The 16,513-nt window shown below is 47.4% G+C and overlaps 2 protein-coding genes across 2 annotated transcripts in view; both read left to right on the forward strand.

The window, feature by feature from the left end:
- The window catches only part of LOC310949033 (voltage-dependent calcium channel subunit alpha-2/delta-4-like), a gene marked incomplete at its 5' end in the record, with an annotated part of 105,349 nt that overhangs the window by 17,957 nt on the left and 70,879 nt on the right, over positions 1-16,513 (forward strand). The window contains one exon of the mRNA XM_083916364.1: positions 7,029-7,110. Within this exon, the coding sequence (XP_083772490.1) occupies positions 7,029-7,110 (82 nt within the window). The remainder of the gene's footprint in view (positions 1-7,028; positions 7,111-16,513) is intronic.
- LOC310949564 (nuclear factor 7, ovary-like) lies at positions 12,799-14,325 on the forward strand. The gene has a single exon (XM_083917047.1). The coding sequence runs from the start codon at positions 12,902-12,904 to the stop codon at positions 14,291-14,293; it is 1,392 nt and encodes a 463-aa protein (XP_083773173.1). The 5' UTR covers positions 12,799-12,901; the 3' UTR covers positions 14,294-14,325.

The following is a 16,513-nucleotide window of genomic DNA, read 5'->3' on the forward strand; positions in this document are numbered from 1 at the left end:
CTTTCACCAGCACGACTCAACTTTAACTGAAACCGTATTCCAATTTCACCCTAACAACAACCTCCACACAGCCCTTTGGAGAAGTCAGAACCGGACAAAACGCCCTCACTTTCCAGATCCAAATTCGATTCCAAAGAGACATTCATGAAAAAACGATAATTAGTGTTTCACCAACAGCTACGTCACACTTGTCTCAAACCAAACCAGACGTATTGAACCTGAAAACAGCAAAACAACACGAAAAAGATCAAAACACGCCTAAAATATATTAAAAAAAACATTATCATTAATGAAAAATCATCATAGCTGGCTGATATATCACAGAAATCTTTATTGAAAGCAAACTTTATTCTTCCTTGTTTAAAAATACCAGGAACATTTTAAAACTGCACTTCCCAGAATTCACCTGTCCGTCAGTCCTTGTGTTGTGGTCGCTCATACTAACAACCTCATTAGCACGTAGCGGTCAGGCGGTGTTAGCACAGAGCAGCTGCAGGACATTCAGCGCTGCAGCTTCCTGGAGGACAAACTCTCCATCGGCCTCTGTGTGTCAGCGTGGCTAACTGACCACAGGCCCCGCCCCGACCCGTGAGCCCGGTCACCTTCTGCCCTGACCCACATTCACCTCCCGACCGACCGACCACTGCAGCACACAGAGCAAAACGTCACCTGGCTACAAACTACAAACCAGAGAAACAGAGCTGAAGAGAAAGAAAGTGGAATTTAAACACTGGTCAGGAATCATTCATTCATCCTCAACTGCTTGTCCCTCGGGTCATGGTCGTGGGGGGCTGGAGCCATTCCCAGCCGACATCGGGCGTGAGGCGGGGTCCACCCTGGACAGGACGCCAGTCTATCACAGGACACATAGAGACGAACAGAGACAGACAACCATTCACACCTACAGGTGATTTAGAGTCATCAATGAACCGAACACCTGCACGTCTTTGGACTGTGGGAGGAAACCGGAGAACCCGGAGAAAACCCATGCAGACACGGGGACAACATGCAAACTTCACACAGAAGGGCCCCAGCCAGGATTCAAACCAGGAACCCTCTTGCTGTGAGGCGATAGTGCTTACCACCATCGTGCCACCGGTCAGGCATCAGCTTCATTATTTACCGTATTCTCCGCACTATAGGAGCACCTTAAAACCTTCAGATGTCTCCAAAGCAGACAGTGCTCCTTCTAACCCGGTGCTCCTTATATATGGACCAATATTGAGCATCAACAGGTCTCCAACTACGGTGAGCAGCCGCCGACTCTATTTTCCCCGTAGAAGAAGTAACGCGCAGTGCATGTTGAGATATACGACTGCGTGAAGCGTGCCGTTTCATTTCCATGTGTGTGTTTGTGTAAAGAGCCCAAAATGGCTCCTGTTAAGAGACACGCTTACAACGCAGAGTTTACACTCAAGGCCATTAGTCACGCAGCAGAACACGGGAATAGAGCAGCAGCCAGAGAGTTGAACATGAACCAATCAATGGTGCCGAAGTGGAGGAAGCAACAAGACGACCTCCCCTGACTGTTGTGTTGACGTTCCCTTTAGAGCAGCTCCATCTAATGGATGCAGAACGTGACCCCAGCCTCCACTGTAGCGTCTGTTCTATGCGCCTTATAATGTGGTGACCTTATATATGAAGAAAGTTTCAAAATAAGACGTTCATTGAAGGTGCGCCTTATAATGTGGTGCACCTTATAGTGCGGAAAATACGGTACTTGAAGATAGCCAAACGCTTACATTGTTTAGTTTTATTTTTGCGTCTAATGTTTGACTGCGTCATCCATCTGGATCGGTCCATCTAGTTTCCTTCTTGACTCTTGATCGGTGTTAAAAATCCATATTCCAGAAGTGTTTCCTGTCGGCTGGAGCTGAAAACAGGAACATCTTGAACGCAGTTTAATTGAAATGGGTCTTTGTGAGTTTGTTTATCGGGATGATGCTGTTTTTGTGCGTTTGTGTGCTTTTGTCTGGGTTTCTGACACAGATTAGTCGTTTCACTCATTACGTCACCGCGCTGTCGTAATGTTTGACCTTCTTCCTGCTGGTCGTAAATTTGTAAAGGATGCTGATCTGAGTCGCGCCCGTCCAGGTTTCAGTCGACAGATTTGGCTTCAGTCTGTCGGACAGATCAGCCTCAGCGCCGAGGATCAGCTGATTGGTTTTTAGAGGTGATCTGGATGGGAGATTTACTTCTTTGGGCTTTTTTTAGTTGGAATCAGTGACAGATGGAAAACATAATGCAGGTGTGAGCAGAGAGCGACGAGGGACCCTTCACGCGTGACAGTTGAGTCCAGAACTCATACAAACATACGTGCATGTTTAAAATAAACACAACAAGAAGATTACAACAAGAAGATTATTTAGTGTCAAATTAATTTATTTCAATCAATCGTTACACAAACAACAAAATACAGCCAACAACAGGAGCCGGTTCAGCCTTAATTTGATGATTAAATGTGATTTTAGAAACTCAACCATGCTTCATCTGTACTTTTTACACTTTTTCAGACGTCCTGTTGAGATATCGCAAAAATTAAAGTACATTTTCTAACAAAGTTCACACACAAACACAGTTTTTGTGCTGCATCATTGATTCATTTAAGAACCAGTAAAAACTTTCACCCAAACTTTAGAATGAAAAGCCCTTGATTTCTTCTTTTCCTCCTCTGCTTTCATCTTCACCGCCCCCTGTGTTTGCAGCCTCCTCTTTTGCTCTTGTGTTTCTTTAAACTCCCGAAAAATATGAAATATTGCAAAAATTCAAGTACATTTTCTAACAAAGTTCACACACAAACACAGCTTTTGTGCGGCATCATTGATTCACCAAAGAACAAATAAAACATTTCACCCAAACTTAGAAAAACTAAAACTTTAGTGTACTTGAAGAGTAGGATTAGTTCTGCAGGAAGTGCTGCCAGATAAAGATTACGTTTCCAAGACAAACACACAAAACTGCTTTGGGCGCACTCACACTGTCCTTCCACACCGGGCCAAAACAGGTTTTTGGCTAAAGTTTAGTTCCTTTGACCAGTGTGAGTGCAACCGCTCCGCGCATAACTGCGGCCAGCTGACCGTCCACGGCCCGTTTGGGAGAGGTGGGCTTTAGTAAAGCACGTTTGCACGTGTACGAGCACGAGTGTGCACACGTGTACGAGCACGAGGCCTACAGCGGCTCTGAGGTCATTTCCTGTGCGCCTGTTGGGACGTAGAAAAAAGAAGGAGGGACCATGCGCGGACATTTCAAACAATGGCGGTGAAAGGTTCACGTTGGTGTGATGCGGAGGTGGAGTGTTTACTGCAGATTTGGTCGATGAAAAGATTCAAAAACAGTCGACAAGACGCACAAAAACTCCGAGGTCTACGGAAAGATCTGGAAACAAAGCCACGCATCGCCATGACGTCATCAATGCGTGTGACGTGTTACGGCGTGATGACGTATAGGCAGCAAGAAGCATTCTCCGAGGCCCAGGTAGTGTGAGTACAAACGGGCCTGGAGGGGGGGGACAAGGACCCTAAAGCCCGGGGCACAGGACGGAGGCACAGTGTGAGTGCGCTTCTAGATGTTTCGGCAAAACGGACCAACCTGGCAACCCTGACGTTGCATCGTTGGTGCGGCCTGCTGACCCAAACAGACGCGGTGACATTTGCTTCATTCATCAGCAGTTGGCTCGTAACTTTACAAGCAATCGAGAAAACCTAAATAATTTACTCTGATCAGGTGCAAACAACCCAGACGCTACATAGACTCTGATTTTTAAGTGCTCCACAACGAGGGGACGTGATGTCTGAAGCTCTTCTGTTAAGAGCCTCAGATAAAAAGTAAATGTGCGGAGAGCTGAAGGTTTTATCGTTGCTTCAGGGTGATCAGCCGTTTGAAAAGTCACATTTCGTCCTCAGTCTGAATCCATGACAGTGTCGCGCATTGGGCTGGAAACGACAACAGTTCAAAGCCTGACAATGTAAATCTCACTTTCTCTCCACACACAATTAGTTCCGCATCAAACACAAACATAGCTGATGTGTAATTGTTTTAATAACCCTCCAGATATTCTAAAATGATAAACAAGACGACAACCCTCCCGCTGCGGTCTTGAGGCAGTTAAATGTTGCTGCATTCTGATAATTTTGTCCCCGGTTTGTAAATAACAGCAGCTCTGAGTCACACAAGTCACACAGGAGGTGGATTAAAGGGACATATTTTGAAGAGTAGTTGTATGAGGCACTCATTTACTCATTTAGGGCCACGTCTAGGAGCGGCACGCTTGCCGTCCACGGCCCGTTTGGGAGAGGTGGGCTTTAGTAAAGCACGTTTGCACATGTACGAGCACGAGCGTGCGCACGTGTACGAGCACGAGGCCTACGGCGGTTCTGAGGTCATTTCCTGTGCGCCTGTTGGGACGTAGAAAAAAGAAGGAGGGACCATGCGCGGACATTTCAAACAATGGCGGTGAAAGGTTCACGTTGGTGTGATGCGGAGGTGGAGTGTTTACTGCAGATTTGGTCGATGAAAAGATTCAAAAACAGTCGACAAGACGCACAAAAACTCCGAGGTCTACGGAAAGATCTGGAAACAAAGCCACGCATCGCCATGATGTCATCAATGCGTGTGACGTGTTACGGCGTGATGACGTATAGGCGGCAAGAAGCATTCTCCGAGGCCCAGGTAGTGTGAGTACAAACGGGCCTGGAGGGGGGGACAAGGACCCTAAAGCACGGGGCACGGGACGGAGGCACAGTGGGAGGGCGCCCTAAGAACTGAGGTGTCCTCACGCACGACTTAGTGTTGACTCTTCTGTTCTCCTTGAACAGCATAAGACATACAGTACGGGACTCTTGCACTCTTCTTCTCTGGCGTCACCACAAATTCCTCCCCAACACAGATAATTATCTTTATTACAGCAAAATGAACTCATTTATTATTGATGCACACGTGTCGAGACGGGAAAACACCTGTGCTTTGTTGTTGTCCTCATGACCCTGCAGGTAGAGGAGGTGCTCCACACCGCTCTGGGTTTCTCTCCTGTAAATACACTAATATCTTGATGATGGGCTTATAATTGTAAACATTACGATAAGCAAACTTTGTCTCATTCCGTCCGTCTCTCTTTGACGCACCTCTCTCCAGCGCTGGAGTAGGATGTGGCTTCCGCACACAGATGCATTCTGGGATAAGGGAAAAAACACTGTGACGTAAATTTGCATTTTTTTAAAACAATCGAAGGCTTTAAGCTTCAAAACTATGAGCATAAGTTGTTATAATTACGTTAATCTTTAACTTTAAATATCTAAAACAAAAAAGTAGAAACGCAAAGTGATGAGGGGCTTGATTCAACAATATAAAGGAGAAATTATGACACACAGTGAACTTTAGACCCGAACTCCCTCTGCTACTGTCTGCAGCTCAGTGAGTGTGTGTCGTGTGTCATGTGTTCTGTGTTGTGTGTTCTGTGTCGTGTGTCGTGTGTTGTGTGTTCTGTGTTGTGTGTGTGTGTGTGTGTTGTGTGTTGTGTCATAGGGAGTTTTTTGCTGAGCACACACCTGCAGCTTTCTGCTGTGACCCAGATGAAGAACAGATTATCTAAATCTCTTTCATCGCCGTCATGTTTAACAGCCTTTTTCTGCCGTTTGTCCACACACACACACACACACACACACACACACACACACACACACACACACACACACACACGGGCCTGAAGACAAAAACATGCAACAAAACAATTGGTCAAATTAATTCATTTCAATCAATCGTAACACAATGAACAACCAAGTACTTCAGCATAATTTAATGATTAAATGTGATTTTAAAAACTCAACCATGCTTCATCTGCACGTTTTACACTTTTTGGGACGTCCTGTTGAGATATTGTAAAAAGAAAAATACATTTTCTAACAAAGTTTAAACACAAACAAGCTTTTGTGCTGCATCATTGATTCACCAAAGAACCATAAAAACATTCACCTGGAACTCAGAAATACTTTAATTGTAGTGTTCTGCATCACATTTTTCCTCTCGTTCAGCGAATGCTTCTTGCTGCCTATACGTCATCACGCCGTAACACGTCACACGCATTGATGACGTCATGGCGATGCGTGGCTTTGTTTCCAGATCTTTCCGTAGACCTCGGAGTTTTTGTGCGTCTTGTCGACTGTTTTTGAATCTTTTCATCGACCAAATCTGCAGTAAACACTCCACCTCCGCATCACACCAACGGGAACCTTTCACCGCCATTGTTTTAAATGTCCGCGCATGGTCCCTCCTTCTTTTTTCTACGTCCCAACAGGCGCACAGGAAATGACCTCAGAACCGCCGTAGGCCTCGTGCTCGTACACGTGCGCACGCTCGTGCTCGTACACGTGCAAACGTGCTTTACTAAAGCCCACCTCTCCCAAACGGGCCGTGGACGGCAAGCGTGCCGCTCCTAGACGTGGTACGGTTGCACTCACACTGGTCAAAGGAACCAGACTTTACCTGTGAAACGTGCTGGGGCACGACACGGAGGCACAGTGGGAGTGCACCCTTAAACAGCAAGCATGAAAACTGTACAGATAAGAAAATTCTGAAGATCAACATTTTTACCTTAATGTTCAGATTGGGAACCGGAGACTTGATTGTTCAAGTCCCTGTGCATTCCTTATCGTACATCATATTTGTCTCTTAGCCGTTTAGAATGAAAAGCCCTTGTTTTCTTCTTCTCCCCTCTGCTTTCATCTTTATTGCCCCCTTTGTTTGCAGCCTCCTCTTCTGTTTTTTTAACCCCTGAAAAATATCTCCACGTTTTGACGTTCACTTTACTGTTCTGTGTAGTTTTGCGCTGTCCCCGTTCGTCTTGTCTGTATCAGCGTAGCAAATATTTGCCATAACATGAAACTACAAAGCACCAAACTACCACTATATGTATGTGTGTTTGCTTCGCTGTGTCCATGTGTCAACCACCACTTCAGATACTGATGCTGTGTTCTTGTATCCTGCAGGTTGTCAGTTGTATTTAGCTGTTGACTCCTCGTCTGTCTGTGTTTCAGGGTGCAGCAGTGGGCGTCTGTGTTCTCCGTTCAGCTTCGAGACTTGACCACCAAATACTCCGGCTCTCTGCTGCTGCAGAAGGTAAATGCACGGTCAACGCTTCTGTTTATACTGTAGTGGTGTATTGGTGGAGTGTTGGCAGAAGTGTTTGTATGTGCACAATGGTCCACAGGCACAAAGTATCACTTTAGATTCAGTTAGTGGTTTGTTGGTGTAGACCAGGGGTGGGCAATTCCGGTCCTGGAGCCACTGTCCTGCATGTTTTAGGTTTCTCTCTGCTCTGACACACCTGAGTCTAATGATTTGTGTGAGTGCAACCACACCGCGTCTAGTTGCGGCACGCTTGCCGTCCACGGCCCGTTTGGGAGAGGTGGGCTTTTGTAGAGCACGAGGCCTACGGCGGTTCTGAGGTCATTTCCTGTGTACCTGTTGGGACATAGAAAAAAGAAGGAGGGACCATGCGCGGACATTTAAAACAATGGCAGTGAAAGGTTCACGTTGGTGTGATGCGGAGGTGGAGTGTTTACTGCAGATTTGGTCGATGAAAAGATTCAAAAACAGTCGACAAGACGCACAAAAACTCCGAGGTCTATGGAAAGAAGAGCTGAGGAAGGCAAAGCTCTGGATCTACCCTCAGTCCTGGTTCCTACCCTCACCTGTGGTCATGAAAGCTGGGTCAGGACCCAAAGAACCAGGTCGCGGGGACAAGCGGCCGAAATGTGTTTCCTCAGGAGGGGGTCTGGAGCCTCCCTTAGAGAGAGGGGGAGAAGTTCAGCATCCGTGAGGAACTCGGAGTAGAGCCGCTGCTCCTTTGCGTTGAAAGGAGCCAGTTGAGGTGGTTCAGGATCATCTGGTAAGGATGAACCCTGGGCGCCTCCCTAGGGAGGTGTTCCAGGCACGTCCAGCTGGGAGGAGGCCTCGGGGAAGACCCAGGACCAGGTGGAGAGATTAGATCTCCACACTGGCCTGGGAACGCCTCAGGATCCCCCAGTTAGAGCTGGTTAATGTGGCCCAGGAAAGGGAAGTTTGGGGTCCCCTGCTGGAGCTGCTGCCCCTGGATAAGAGGCTGAAGATGAGGGAGTGAGTGACATTTTCTACTGACTTTGCTGGAAAATGCATTCTGCCAAACAAAATGTAGCTTTTCAAGTCATGATGCTTTTCTGGTGTTTTTTTTGGGTGGATTTCCTCTAAATATTAAAGCAGGATGTTCGTTGTGGATTAGAATCCTCAAATGGCCTCAGATGAAATGACGTAATTCTGTATTTGACTGATAAAGACGCTCATGAACCGAGCTGGAACTGAAACTGGTCCGATGGCCACCGGTCTGGTTCAACTGGGAACAGAGAGAAATAGGGAGTGTTTATCTGTGTCGGCGTATTCAAGTGTGTTAACCAGGGAGCGCGCACACACACACACGCACACACAGGGATCATGGTAATGCCCAGATTGAGGACCGAGCCCTCTTTACCGGCGCCAGGATTTGAGCCTGTTCTGATTTTAGACATTCATCCATTTATCTGTCAGATTTAGATTCATCACAGGCGGTCTGCAGTTTGTCTGCTTTCAGAAACGCACAACAGCCTCCTTTAGTGAGAGAAAATCACCCGGCAACACGTCCGGAGAAGTAAATCCATCTAAAAATAACTGAGTTTGTCGACTATCTGTTTCCTTGTAATGTTTTCACGTACACTAGCGTTCAAAAGTTAGTAATCTGCTGCCACGGAGCTTGATTGTGTCCAGTCAGCTGTCGGAGTCGACTCGACGTCTGAAAGCTCTTTCATGCTTTCAGGTTGTAAAAGTCCTCTTTACAAATAAAATGCTCTACAATGGTTCAACCAGACTGAGAGAGACAAAGATCCTCTGATGGTGCGTTACGTTTGAACTCAGAGTTCAGGATTTCCGAGCTCCGAGGCCAGAACTTCCAACTTGGACGCCTCCCCAGGTCAATCCCCGAGTTGACATTTAAAGATGGCTGCCCCAGTTATAAACAGTAAGTAGAAGCTTGTGTAATAGGATGTGAGTGGACGGACTTGCTGTGTTGACAATGGTAGGCTTCAACATACAACAATCGGCTCCACTCCTGCTGGTGTTCAGGGTGAGTCACTCCGAGTGGAGACGGTTGTTGTGTGAGGGGCTGTCGGGAGGCTCCTGCCGCCGTGGCTAACATCCTGTAGATGCAGCCATCTTGTTTCCTTCGCCGTTTCTGATCGTTGGCTACTTCTTTCCGACTTTGTAACTGAAACGCTGATAAGTTGGGTGTGACGTCATTCACAGCTCCGACTTCCGAGGTAAATGGAATGCACCATTAGCATCAGATTTAAACAGCTTCCTGTTTCAGGGTCAAGTGCACAATAATGCAGCCTGTAACAGAAGGTTAGTCTCAGGTTAGCACTGTTAGAATATCAGCTGAACATACTGTGGACTGACAGTTTAAACCTCTTCAGTCTAAACACTGAGTAGAGCAACAAGCCAATATTTAGAGCTTCAGCCATGATCGAGGGTCAGTGACGTTTTTCTGGACTGGAAAACTAATTCGCCATCACAGTTGAACAGTATTCTGCTGTCATGGAGACCGTAGGGACGGCCACCAAATGAAGTTTTAACCATTTCATTCAAAGACTACTTCACCTGTAAATCATACATTTGGTTAAAATAGATATTGGAGGAAAGAAGAGAACGATCAATACAACAGCTGATTTATAACTTATAAATAACTCATAAATAGTCTTCAAACATGCATTCACACGCATATTTGTTTATTTATTGATTTACAGAATTTTGATTCGTATTCTTTGTTGCACGACTCTATGGACAAACAAGGAAGAGAGACCCTGCCCGGAGGAGGGGGGGCAGGCCCAGAAGGAGGGCTTGCCGGCGAGCGCCTGGTGGCCGATTTGCAACGGAGTCCGGCCAGGCACAGCCCGAAAAAGTGACGTGGCCTCTCCCTCCTCTCCATCCCGTGGGCCCGCCACTCGCAAGAGGAACCGCTGGAGTCGGGTGTGCTGCTGCACGGGTGGCAGTGAAGGTGAGCGGCCTCAACGGACCAGACACGGGCAGCAGAGGCTCTGGGGACGTGGAATGTCACCTCTCTGTCGGGGAAGGAGCCGGAGCTTGTGCGGGAGGTGGAGCGCTACCAGTTAGATCTGGTGGGGCTTACCTCCACACACAGTCTCGGTTCTGGAACTGTACTTTTGAAGAGAGGTTGGACCCTATTCTTCTCTGGAGTTGCCCAGTGTGTGAGGCGCGGGGCGGGTGTGGGGATACTCACAAACCCCCGGCTGAGTGCTGTGGTGTTGGAGTTCACCCCGGTGGACGAGAGGGTCGCCTCCTTACGCCTGCGGGTGGTGGGGGGGAAAACTCTGACTGTTGTTTCACAGCCTTTTCTGGCATCCCTGTGGAGGTACGGGGCATTGAACCGGAGTGGGCAATGTTCAAAGCTTCCATTGCTGAAGCTGCAGCGGTGAGCTGTGGCCTCAAGGTCTTAGGTTCCTCAAGGGGATGTAACCCTCAAACACCGTGGTGGACATCGGTGGTCAGGGAAGCTGTTCGACTGAAGAAGGAGGCCTTCCGGGATCTGTTATCCCAGAAAACTCCGGAGGCAGTTGCAAGGTACCGACAGGCCAGAAGGGCTGCAGCCTCTGCTGTGTCAGAGGCAAAGCAGCGGGTGTGGGAGGAGTTCGGAGAAGTCATGGAGAAGGACTTTCGGGCGGCACCAAGGTGCTTCTGGAAAACCCTTTGACACCTCGGGAGGGGGAAACGGGGAACCGTCCAAGCTGTTTACAGTAAGGACAGGACGATGGTGACCTCTGTTGATGAGGTAATCGGGTGGTGGAAGGAGCACTTTGAGGAACTCCTTAATCCGACTAACACGCCCTCTTTTGTAGAGGCAGAGCTGGAGGCTGATGGGGAATCATTGTTAATATCTCTGGCGGAAGTCACTGAGGTAGTCAAACAACTCCACGGAGCCCCAGGGGTTTGATGAGATTCATCCAGAAATGCTGAAAGCTTTGGGTTTGGAGGGGCTGTCTTGGTCCTGGTCCTGGTCCACACGTCTCTTCAACATTGCGTGGAAGTCTGGGTAGTGCCAAGGGAGTGGCAGACCGGGGTGGTAAAAAGGGGGACCAGAGGGTGTGTGCCAATTTCAGGGGTATCACACTACTCAGCCTCCCTGGTAAAGTCGACTCCAAGATGCTGGAAAGGAGGGTTCCTATTGTCGAACCTCAGATTGAAGAGGAACAATGCGGATTCCGTCCTGGACGTGGAACAACGGACCAGCTCTTCACTCTCGCAATGATCCTGGAGGGGGTCTGGGAGTATGCTCATCCAGTCCACAAGTGCTTTGTGGATCTGGAGAAGGCATATGACCGGGTCCCTCGGGAGATACTGTGCGAGGTGCTACGGGAGTATGGGGTGAGAGGGTCACTTCTGTGGGCCGTCAAATCTCTGTACACCCAAAGCGAGAGCTGTGTCCGGATCCTCGGCAGTAAGTCAGACTCGTTCCCGGTGGGGGTTGGCCTCCTCCAGGGGTTCGCTTTGTCACCAATCCTGTTTGTGATTTTCGTGGACAGGATATTGAGGCGTAGTCGTGGTGGGGAGGGGTTGCAGTTCAATGGGCTGAGGATCTCGTCTATGCTCTTTGCAGATGATGTGGTCCTGATGACATCATCAGTGAGGTCAGTGACCTTCAGAACTCACTGGATCGGTTCGCAGCCAAGTGTGAAACTGCTGGGATGAGGATCAGCACCTCTAAATCTGAGGCCGTGACTCTCAGCAGGAAACCGGTGGATGCTTACTCCAGGTAGGGAATGAGTCCTGACCCCAAGTGAAGGAGTTCAAGGACCTTGAGATCATGTTCATGAGTGAGGGGACGATGGAGCTCTCTCAACCGCACCGTTGTGATGAAAAGAGAGCTGAGGAAGACAAAGCTCTCGATCTACCGGTCAATCTTCGTTCCTACCCTCACCTGTGGTCATGAAAGCTGGTAAAAGCGGACAAAATGGGTTTTCTCGGGAGGGGGGCTAGAGTCTCCCTTAGAGAGAGGGGGGGAAGCTCAACCATCTGTGAGGAACTCGGAGTAGAGCCGCTGTTCCTTTGCGTTGAAAGGAGCCAGTTGAGGTGGTTCAGGATCATCTGGTAAGGATGAACCCTGGGCGCCTCCCTAGGGAGGTGTTCCAGTCACGTCCAGCTGGGAGGAGGCCTCGGGGAAGACCCAGGACCAGGTGGAGAGATTAGATCTCCACACTGGCCTGGGAACGCCTCAGGATCCCCCAGTTAGAGCTGGTTAATGTGGCCCGGGAAAGGGAAGTGGTGGGTCCCCTGCTACTGCTGTTTCCCCTTGACCCAACCCCGGTTAAGCGGTTGAAGATGAGATGAGAAGATGAGATTCTTTGTTGCAAACACACAGTACTGTTCAATGTCTTCATTGTTGTTGTTGTCATGGGCAAAGCCATCACTCTAGACAAAGACACAGGTAGTAAACAACTAATGGGGACAAATGATTAATCAGTTTGGAATGAACCTGGACCTGAGAGACTGGATAAAGCTCCGCCCCTCAGCTGACTCACCTGAGACAAACCAGGAAACAGGTTTGTTATTCTACCTCACTGAGATAACACACACACACACACTCACACACACACATACACACACTCACTGAGAGACGGACGATAAGATTCACCTTCAGACCAAAACCATCACTTCCACTGATGGAGGGCGTCTACAGGAGGAAACACTGGGAACACTGGGACTCTACCACTTCAACCAGCTGCTGAATCCACAAACTGAACGAGAGTTTTAAAGAACAGAGACTCAAAGTGAAATCTTTCAGGGAACAGGGAGAGACCGAGCCGTCTGTGTTTGCTGCTTCACTCAAATGGCTTCAAGATTAGACGCAGATCTCTGCTGTTCTGTCTGTCATGAAGTCTTTAAAGACCCTGTACTTCTGTCATGCAGCCACAGCTTCTGTAGAGACTGTGTGCAGAGCTGGTGGAGAGGCAAACCAACACGAGAGTGTCCACTTTGTAAGAGAAGATCTTCAAAGAGTGATCCACCTTTTAACTTGTCTTTAAAGAACCTGTGTGAGAGTTTCCTACAGGAGAGAGATCAGAGGTCTTCAGAGGCTCTCTGCAGTCTGCACTCTGAGAGACTCAAACTCTTCTGTCTGGACCATCAGCAGCCGGTGTGTGTCGTCTGCAGAGACTCAGAAAAACACACCGGTCACAGGTTCAGACCCATCGATGAAGCTGCACGACAACACAAGAAGGAGCTTGAGGAAACTCTGGAGCCCTTAAAGGAGAAGTTAAAGGTTTTTGAACGAGTTAAAGACGAGTGTGATCGAACAGCAGTTCATGTGACGGTCCAGGCCCGACGCACAGAGACGCAGATTAAGGAGCAGTTTAAGAAGCTTCACCAGTTTCTAGAAGAGGAAGAGGAGGCCAGGATGGCTGCACTGAGGGAGGAAGAGGAGCAGAAGAGTCGGAGGATGAAGGAAAAGACGGAGGCTGTGAGCAGAGGGATAGCAGCTCTTTCAGACACAGTCAGAGCCACAGAGGAGGTGCTGAGAGCTGAAGACGTCTCATTCCTGCACAACTACAAGGCTGCAGTGGAGCGAGTCCAGCAGCGCCCCCTGCTGGAGGATCCACAGCTGCTCTCAGGAGCTCTGATAGACGAGGCCAAACACCTGGGCAACCTCACCTTCAACATCTGGAACAAGATGAAGGACATGGTCTCCTACACTCCTGTGGTTCTGGACCCAAACACGGTCCATCCAAACCTCACCCTGTCTGAAGATCTGACCAGAGTGAGACGAGGACAGAAACAGCAGCTTCCTGAGAATCCAGAGAGGATTGATTGTTACTGGTGTTCTGTCCTGGGCTCTGAGGGCTTTGACTCAGGGACTCACAGCTGGGAGTTAGAGGTTGGGTACAGAGGATTGTGGAGTCTGGGAGTGTTAGCAGAGTCTGTCCAGAGGAAGGGAAACATACGGTCTGGATTATGGGCACTATGTTTCCATAAAGGTGAATTCAAAGCAGTCTCCCCATCAGCTCCAAACACTGTTCTTGGATTAAAGAAGCAGTTCCAGAGGATCAGAGTGAACCTGGACTGGAACAGAGGAAAACTGTCATTCTCTGATCCTGACACCAACACACACATACACACCTTCAAACACACTTTCACTGATAGACTTTTTCCACTCATTGCCACTGTGGAAGAACTGAAGGTTTTACCAGTGAAGGTCTCTGTCGCGGTAAAAAAACAGAAATAGAAGATATTTCAAGACTGAGTCTCTGAGGAACGTGTGACCATGTTGTCCTGATGAGGATGATGGTGAGGATGGTGATGGTTGCCATGATGATGATGATTGTGACGGTTGCCATGATGATGATGATATCTACAGTGTAACAATTAAGAAAAGTGTGGACATTAATCATATAAACTAACTTTAAGATTGTTTTCTTTCATGTCAAAGTTAATCTTTCAGTACTTTTATTCAGTTTATTTAATACAGATGCATTCAGTTAAAGGCTTTGTAAATGTAGAAGAGTTTCAGGTTTATTTAGTAACATGATCAGAATTAATAGCGGATGTTTAGTTGTTGTGTGGGGCGACACAGTGGTGTAGGTTCAAATCCCTGCTGGGGCCCTTCTGTGTGGAGTTTGCATGTTGTCCCCGTGTCTGCGTGGGTTTCCTCCGGGTTCTCCGGTTTCCTCCCACAGTCCAAAGACGTGCAGGTGTTGGGTTCATTGATGACTCTAAATCACCCGTAGGTGTGAATGGTTGTCTGTCTCTGTTCGTCTCTATGTGTCCTGTGATAGACTGGCGTCCTGTCCAGGGTGGACCCCGCCTCACGCCCGATGTGGGATCGGCTCCAGCCCCCCACGACCCCGACAGGGACAAGAAGCTGAAGTTGAATGAATGAATGATAGTTGTTGTGTCCTGTTTCTGAATTCCAAGACCCGTCAATCAATTTGTGATTTCGATGGATGTTGATGGTGGGAGGGGCTACCTTTTGTTTTACCGTTAAATATTGATTATATCTCTAATGTTTCTGTGTATTTGAGCAGCAGGTACAACTTGATCCGCGTTGATTTGAAGTGTTGAAGAGATTTTATTGAACATTGTCTGTGTGAATGAGATTAAAGCCTGAAAACTGAAAGTGTCTCAAGAAGCAGAAACTTAGTTCTTAGTCTTTAGAGTCAAATCTTCTGTAAATGTTGATACATATCGTCATCTTTAACATTTGCTTTACGTCTTAAAGCGCTCAGTAAAAACATGTCAAATCCTAATTTTGCTGCTGATTTAAATGTAACTGATTGTTTAAATCAGATTCAATCGGTTTGTTTTCAGGTTTAAACAAAATATAACGTGTTGATGAATGAGCTGTGGTGTTTTCTTTGAACATGACACCATGACAACATGACTTTATGCTAAGATTCAATTCAAGATTCAAGATTCAAGAAGCTTTATTTATCCCGAGGGAAATTATTGTGCAACAGTTTCGATACAAAGGCGGAAAAGGATCAGAGTAACAATAAGCATAAAAACATAAATCAAATCAAAATAAAGCTAACGTCAGATAAATCAAGCAATGAACCAAGTGTGACAGAGTGCAACAGACGTCGTGGTTAAGCGTAGGTTTATACAATATACAACAATACGCAGCGTGCAGTTTAGCAGCAGATTGAAATAAAATAAGTACAAACTAAATAAGTGAGAAGGAGCGATAAGTTATAAGTGTTAAAAATGTTAAAAATGTAGCAGCATGTCCTACAGAACTAAGTGACAGTATGGCACAGTGGAGTGTAGCAGCATTTCGTACTTCAGTCAGTTACAGTAAGTTACAGTAAACCACAGTGAAATGTAGCAGCATGTCCTAAAGCACAGGAAGTGTATCAGCAGATAGTTACCGTAAACCATTAATAAATAAATAAAGTGATGTAGTGGTGATATAAAGTGACAGTGTCGAATAGCAGCATTACTTACTGAAGTAAGTGACAGTACAACTGAATAAAGTACAACTGAATAAAGTGATGCAGTGATGGTATAAAGTGACAAAGTGACATTTTCAGGATACAGTGTCTCCACTGTTCCTTACCTGACCGGGGGGAGATGAATTATAAAGTTTGATGGCCGCCGGAAGAAAAGACTTCCTCCGGCGTTCAGTATTACACCGAGGGAGAATGAGTCTATGGCTGAATGTGCTTCTGCTGGAGGTCAGCAGCTGGTGGAGAGGGTGAGAGTTATTGTCCAGGATGCTGTGCAGTTTAGACAGCATCCTCCTCTCAGACACCGCCACCAAAGAGTCCAGTGTGACCCCCAGGACGGAGCCAGCCTTCCTGATGATCTTACTGATCCTCTTTGCGTCTGCTGCCCTCAGTCTGCTGCCCCAGCACACAACAGCAAAGAAGATGGCACTGGCTACCACTGACTGATAGAACATCCTCAGCATGGTGTTACAAACATTGAATGACCGGAGCCTCCTCAG

The sequence above is a fragment of the Echiichthys vipera genome (assembly GCF_963691815.1).
Source record: "Echiichthys vipera genome assembly, chromosome: 7".
NCBI classification, from domain to species: Eukaryota; Metazoa; Chordata; class Actinopteri; order Perciformes; family Trachinidae; genus Echiichthys; species Echiichthys vipera.

Bases quoted from the DNA above. Each gene is read 5' to 3' on its own strand.
- LOC310949564 (XM_083917047.1), top strand. From the start codon at position 12,902: ATGGCTTCAAGATTAGACGCAGATCTCTGCTGTTCTGTCTGTCATGAA.